Source organism: Thermobia domestica, chromosome 13 (assembly GCF_964235325.1).
Source record: "Thermobia domestica chromosome 13, izTheDome1.hap1.1, whole genome shotgun sequence".
NCBI lineage: Eukaryota > Metazoa > Arthropoda > Insecta > Zygentoma > Lepismatidae > Thermobia > Thermobia domestica.
In genome coordinates, this window is record NC_137466.1 from 65,281,181 (window position 1) to 65,288,951 (window position 7,771).

The 7,771-nt window shown below is 33.0% G+C and overlaps 1 protein-coding gene across 3 annotated transcripts in view; it reads left to right on the forward strand.

The window, feature by feature from the left end:
- Positions 1 to 4,259, forward strand: part of Pldn (biogenesis of lysosomal organelles complex 1 subunit pallidin) — a 31,677-nt gene extending 27,418 nt beyond the window's left edge. For all 3 annotated transcript variants that reach the window (XM_081735840.1, XM_081735839.1, XM_081735838.1), the window contains exon 6: positions 3,646 to 4,259. In XM_081735840.1, the coding sequence (XP_081591966.1) occupies positions 3,646 to 3,765 (120 nt within the window). In that variant the 3' untranslated portion in view covers positions 3,766 to 4,259. The remainder of the gene's footprint in view (positions 1 to 3,645) is intronic.
- Positions 4,260 to 7,771: the final 3,512 nt, after the last annotated feature.

Sequence of the window (7,771 nt, forward strand, 5' to 3'; positions counted from 1 at the left end):
ACACATGATAATTTAATTTCGAGTATTTTACTCCGTTCAGTTCTATGTACTCTATCGATTGATGTATAACTTATCATTGGGAATTATATAAGTAAAAACAAAGTTTAAAAGTTATTTAAAAATAATTAAAGTCGTAGGTTATATCTCATTAAACGTACTGTATGAGTGTCATGAGGGAGAAAAAAAAAAACTTGATAATGGTACAGATCAGGACCGGATTAATCCATCTGGAGGCCCGGGGCTAGAAAAAATATGTGGCTGCTGCTGACTTCACCTAATACATTTCTGTGAAAGTACAGTAGAAAAGTTAAGGGAATATGTTTCATATTTTTGGTCATATTTTATTTTATGAGGATGATTGTATCTTTATGATTCTTTTTCGATAGCCAGTTGATACCTGTATTTTGATCAGAGTAGAGGCCCCTGTCCATCTAGAGGCTCGGGGCTACAGCCACCCTAAGCCCCCCCCTTAATCCGGCCCTAGTACAAATCAGTATGAGTTTAATTGATAGATGAAATGGTTCTTGTATAGCATCTATTTTTAGGTTCTCAAAAAGTTAGTTTTTCTCTTTTTTCTTCTAAAAGTACCCATGAGGATTTACACTCATTTTGTTCAGCTTGATGAGGTCTATCGATAAGTATAAACGATCTATCGTTGAGCAATTTCTTTTTCTGTAGAATATAGGCGCATACAGAAGACAAAAACATAATTGTAATGCTGATTCAGTTCAGTAGGGAACAGAATACCGACATCTAATTGATTGTTCGTGATTGCCGTGAAGCCGGTTGCATGGTCAAGCTGTCTATAACGCATTAGACTGGCGATTGCAAAACCTGTCTGGTGTGGGTTTGAGCCCCGCTTAGGTTAAGGATAGTATGTATTGTCCTTTCATCATTCATTTCTGATTGTCACCTTTAGCCTGAAAAGCAGATGCATAGGACGTAAAACTTAAAAATAAATAACATAAATTCTTATAGTATTATTAGCGTAATTTTCCAGTATGTACTAATCAATAGATCTCATGAAACTGAACAAAATGATCACTGGTCAAGTTTTTCGTTATGACACTAGCAAGGGGACAGTATATCTACAGCAGTGTTTCTCAACCTAATTCCTATCACGACCCCCATTTTGTCATATCCTCTTGCCAACGACCCCCTTATAATTATTGGTTTGTATTAAGTTTGTGTGGGATTTTTAATATACCTATTGCGGAGATCTCACGATATCCATCTATCTCTATAATAGTAGAATCCATTTCTTGTATATAGTGGATACAGTAACTTTCTTAAAAAGGAATGGATTAAAACGAAACTTGGCCAGTTCATTCATATTATAAATATCTTTCTTCATTCCACCATTTCATTCATCTCTCATCATCACCGTCTCCTTTAGCCTAGCCGGCATAACTGTGGGACGTAAAACTCAAAAATTTCATTTCATTTCATTTCCGATCCGTCATACAGTTTTCAAAATGGACTCCGTTTGAAAATGTTAAAACTTCATAACTCCCTTAATTTTAGATCATATGATAAAGTGATTTCTAATTTTGGTTTAAAGAAACTTGGACAGTTGTTAAAAAAGTTACTGAGAATTTTAAATGACTTGATAATGTGCCTCACGAAGATTAAACCGGACATTGCCGCACTAGTGAAATCACACCGTGCTCAGATATCTCAATAGCTATCAATTTTAATTGTATTTCATTATGCAGATTTTGATACATTTGTATTTTTCTGGTATTTCAATATGCAGTTCTCATTAGTTTCATATCGTACGTCTATCATTTAAATTGATTTTTAAACATGTACCTGTTGAAAATGTTTAGTAGACCTATTTTTTGTTGTTCTTAACAGTTATGTATAAAAATAAAAATATGCCTATCAACAAAATTCTAAATATTTAAAAATATTTTCCGGTATTAGATTCTAATTATATTTATCTCTTCGCGACCTCCAGGTTGAGAAACCCTGATCTACAGTATAGTCAATGTGATAAAGCCCAAAATTATGATTCATGCGTACTTTTCGAGAAAATTGAGAAAAATTAATTTTCTCATTATTCTGGTGTGAAGGTGGAGTATATCAAGATTCTATGAGGGGGAAGAACACGATATTTGTTAAAGTATTGTAGATGAAAGAGAAATAAAGAAATATATGTATAATAAATACGTATTATGAATATATAGAAAGCGCAGATAAGGTACATTAAAAAATACACATGATTGTAACTACTAACTGAAAATCAGGAAATCGTCTAAATACTTAATGCCGAAAATTTCAGCGGGAACTCCCACCTTCATCAGTGGCAAATCTATTGACAAAAATCTGCTGTTTGAATCATATTTTGTGCCTCTCATTATATAATCAAAAAACATTTAAAGTATAGTTACATTTACGTGTATCATTCCGAAAATAATATACGTACATAAACCATATCCATGATGGATAATAATTTGTAACAAATATTAAAGCTTCTTTAAGTACAGTAACGTTTCTGTTCCAATTACTTATTTGGACTTCAAGTATATTATGAAAAAATCACCAATATAGTTATACTTACCAGTAACATACTGATAAAACTAAATAGTAGAACACAGTACATCAGTGAATAATTTTTAATAACTAAAGAGCTTTAAATTGAAGCTTTAATGATGTATCACTTTCACTGGTAGTGCGAAATAACAGGTATATCCTGTTTTAAACTTTTTCCTGCTACTGTCATAGAGAGAACTACTGCTCAGATATTGGGCAATCCACATCACCAACTGGTGGTTTTTCTGTATGCTGACTCACTCTATGACCTATGGAACCCGGAAGTTCAGTGCCGCGTTCACAAAAACTCTCCATTGACTACTGTACTTAGCCACACACTGTATACACATCAACAAATAACCTGTTTTGTTGTTGTTGTTCTACAACAGTGAGGATTAATAGTGTGCAGTACCTCAATGACAGGTTCGGCGAACGAAACCTTTTACTTCAAAACAAAATTACTATATAATGACAATTGCATTTTCAGTATCATTTTGTGTGGTTTACGGTGGTGATCATTAAACTAGATTAAGCTTCCTGCCATTAAAGTTTAGAGCTAGTGATGTGGTGAGCGCATCGGCTACCATCACCGTTATTTCTGGCGTTAAACTTTTCCACTTTTTATACGATCTTGGGTCAAGCTCGTGAATTATGTGCCTCTACCGGGCATTGTATCAGATTCCAAGAGCTAACCCCGATGCTGCCGGGAGCATCTTACAATAATAATAATAATAATAATAATAATAATAATAATAATAATAATAATAATAATAATAATAATAATAATAATAATAATAATAATAATAATAATAATAATTATTATTATTATTATTATTATTATTATTATTATTATTATTATTATTATTATTATTATTATTATTATTATTATTATTATTATTATTATTATTACTTCTTTCTTAACAATTGTTAAGATATGATACTAAAATTGTTCGGAGAAATTTATATTCTAGTTTGTTATTCACTTAATTATTTATCGATTTGTATGATTCTCGTAGAAGTTCATTTTCTCCCCTTTAGAAAATTGTAGCTGCACTAAATGTTATCGTAGTGTAAAATAAAACTGAAGAAATCTCAAACACTTATTTTCAGAAAAGAGCGCTGAAGCTTCAGACACAGAAACAGAAAGAGGCATTACAGAAGGAACAACAAAGAGAACGTGAGCTCCAAAGAGAGCAACAACTAATCGCAAAACCAACAAAAAAGAGCTAGTCATAGGATTGAGACGTTGTGTATTCACGAGAACCAAAGGCTGTGGGAAGACTGGACTGAAAACGACAGTACGAGTCAGTGCCATGTGGAGGCTAGACTGCAGTAAAGCATACGGGTCTGTGAAAGAAAATGTCTAGAGGATATTTTGTTGAATTAATATATGATATGCTATTTATCAGTTGTTTCATAGTTATATCTCCGACTTTGCATTTTAATGTGTTAATTATAATTTGAGATATTGCTATGAAGAACAGTTGTACAGAGAAAGATAAATGAAATTTATTTAGTTATATTGTGATAATATATTCTACTTTAATATGAAAATCTTATTATGGGTTTTACATCAGAATGACAAGTTATTTTTGCTTTATCAAACATTTGTAATTGCTATGTAAGTTGTGCTTTGAGTGAAATTGCAGTGATAATTATTGTTCGCAACTCCAGTGAGTCAGATATACTTTATTTCTGAAAGAAAAATATAGTTCTAATATTGATTTCAATATTTTTGTTTATCATGTATCAGTGTTTCATGTATGCACTTTTAAGCTGATTACAAATTACTCGTGTGTGTGTGTAATGATGAAGCTATCCGTCTGGTCAGTATTGTACTCATTTTGTTATATCAAAGAAATTGAATTTATGGGATGTTTGGACAACTTTTTATGAAGCTGAAAGTCTGTATAGAAAGTTATTTAAAAATTAAGAATTGCGTGGTTTCGGTTCGATGGATACAATCTGCAGGGTTAACCTGGTTGCAGACATTTTTTTCTCCAAATTTTCAAGAGCTCCGTCGTGGCTTGATGATTGGCGTACTCACTTTGGCACGGGTTCGATTCACAGTCCGAACTCATGTCAGTCGAATCTCTCATTTAAACTGTAGGTTCACGACTCAAATGGCCTCGGTGCTGAAAAGGGACGTTAAACCAACCAAATTTTCTAGTAGCTATTGTTGAAGTAATCGTATGTTCTAAGTTACAGAAGTATTGACAGATTCTCGTGTTCGATTTGTAGCGCAGACAGCTAGAATTTTAATTTCCGCTGATAACAGAAAAGGACTATTTCTTCGCATTAACTCTAATACTTTCAAGCTTTAAAATTACTTGACATGGAAGGTTATTAACTAAATTTTACCTCAATACTTAATCTTGAAATTGAAAACTCATGAATTCAAATTTGAATATTGATATTGATCCTGTTTTTCGACTATTTGGCTGCTAGCCCTGGAATTGGAATGCTTTTCAAAGAATATAGCCATTTTGTCCCTAGTTTCAGGAAGAAACTTATATTAATATTGCTACTTAATATTCAATAACATATCTGAAATTTACGTCATGTGTGTTATGGAACGTGGAATAGTAATTTTTCGGCCTAGAAGTAGAGAACGTTTTAATCCATTCAAGACATTTTCAAGAATACATAAGAAATTATATTAATTTTCGCAAAAATAATTTGGAAAAAAAATCTGAGTTATCAAGCAAAAATCAAGATAAAATTAAATTTTTCAACTATGTTTGTTATATAAATAAATTCAAAAGGTGCTCATCTTGTTCTATACCCAGATGTGAATTCATTTATAAAGTCACTTAAACTTTAGATTTTTGCTGACTGCTGTCACCATTGTAAAGGCAGAGACAGATAAGAAACAAGAGGTTTATTAGGGATAGAACGAGATGAATTATATAGGTAAAAACTTTATACACTAACATATCAGGATTTTAGTGAGGTACGGAAAGTGGGAAGTTTTTCTGCTTTCAACTCCCCGCCCATTGAGCAAGATGTGGAAAAATAAACTTTTACTACATTAACCCTTAACGGTTCACTATCTTTTCTGACTGTTTCCGGCACTGCTTGCAAAACAATATATCCACAGACTACCTTCCGCGTAAAATTTACCAGAGTTGTCACCAGGAAGCAATAGCTTCTCTGGATCGCGGAAAACATGTACACAAATAACCACAAGGAACAATACCTAAAAATAATAGTCTTCAAACGCAATAGGCAAGATCAAAACATGTGTAACCAAATGGTTACGAAAACTCGTTAAGGGTTAAGATATATATATACGCAAACATGACGCGTGTCCTAAAACTATATGAGATTGAGCGCTTGAACCCTCGGAAGAAATTCTGCGTATGCCACTGTAATACGTAGTGTATAGTTATTACTTGTTAAATTAATTCTCATCATTTCTATTTTCACGGAACCTTTTATTTATTTATTTATTTATTTATTTATTTATTTATTTAATCTACGCCAATGCTTGATAGTACTCAGCGAAAATTCGAAGTTTAAATTATTATTTTGAATGAATCTACAACAGGATGCAGAAGAACGAGTTGAGTACCTTCTGAGTTTGTGTATAAGACAACTCTTCAAAATCTTTTGAGTTTTACGTCCCACGGTTATTCCGGTTAGGCTAAAGGAGATGGTGATGATGAGTAATGAATGAAATGGTGTAATGAAGAAAGTGGGAGGAAACGGGAGAACCCCGAGAAAACCCACGCACACGGCGTTTGTCCACCACAAAGTTCACTTGGTAGGGGCTGGGATCGAACCCGAGACCCCAAGCACCAGAGGTGAACGCTCTACCACTGAGCCACCGCGGCCCCCAAGACAACTCTTCAAGTGGCTTGCATTAACTATGTTGTGTTTTTTACACTGATCACATTTAAACATAAGCGTTCACTTCTGATGTATGGGGTCTCTGGTTCGATCCCAGCTCACACAAAGTGAACTTTGTGGTGGACAAGTTTTCTCGGGGTTATCCCATTTCCTCCCACTTTCTTCATTCCACCATTTCATTCATTTCTCATCACCACCGTCTACTTTAGCCTAGCTGGCATAACCATGTAATGTAAAACTCAAAAGATTTTTTTTTCACGTTAAACATAGTAACTTATGTTTTCCATTGGTATCACCCTAAGTGATTGAATGAATAGAGACCAAACAAATTGAGGGGCAGAAATTGATTTACAAATAATTCTCGATGACAAAAATATCTCAGCTTTATTAGGCAGTAAAATGTTATTTTTCTTTCCACTCAGAGAAAAAGATTCGAAATATACTAGTTGTAGATGTGGGATATAGTTGTAGAAATCGTGTCTTCTAAATATTCTGAATATTTTCAGCTGTGTCCAGTTAGCACGTATTCATTGCAATCTTATAACAAAAGAATCACAAGGCAGGCGTGTCCAACACTTTTTATCTTTATATTTTAATTTTCTTAATTGTTTACCCGTTTCAGTTTGTTCAAATACTTTTATCCCATCCTTAATTTAACATTCACTGTTTTTATTTCAATTTATTTTGTCTTAATTAGTTTCCGTATCTGTGTTTCTTCAGGAGTTCTTCCGTACCAACTTCTTGCTTCAATTTATTTCTATTTCAGGTATTGTAGTGCCTCCCTCTCTCTCTCTCTGAAACGTTCCTTTTCGCTGGAAATCCTTACACAAATTTGACCTGGTACTTGTTTTACGCCCATGTCGTCAAAGATGGTTCTAACATATAACTTCACATTCTCTTTCTCCTTTCGTAATCTTTACTTTATGCTTATTCTTCTTTTATGTATTGTTTAAAGATGAACTGTTGTAATTCAAACGTCTTAGTACTGTTTGTTAATTCTTTTAGAATGAGTATACGTATTAGTCACTTAATTGTGGAAGTATGCTCGAAGAATTTAATACACGTCTATTATCTTTAAAAAAAAAAAAAAAAAAAAAAAAAAAAAAAAAAAAAGTGAATTGGAGGTAATATTGAAAGACTATTGAAAATTCCTGTGAAGATAAAGGAATGTGGCAAAGATCGTTAAAATATGTACATATAGGAAGATTTTTTTTTTTTTCGATAAGAATTAATTATCACTGTTATAAATAGCCGAGCTACTGTATAGTACTGGAAGCTTTTGTTTCACCCTTCCTAGATAATATTTCGGAGGCATGATTTTTACATAATAGACGACGAAGACATAAAAGTCTGATCATTGTTCTGTTTTATAGACTTCCTTTCC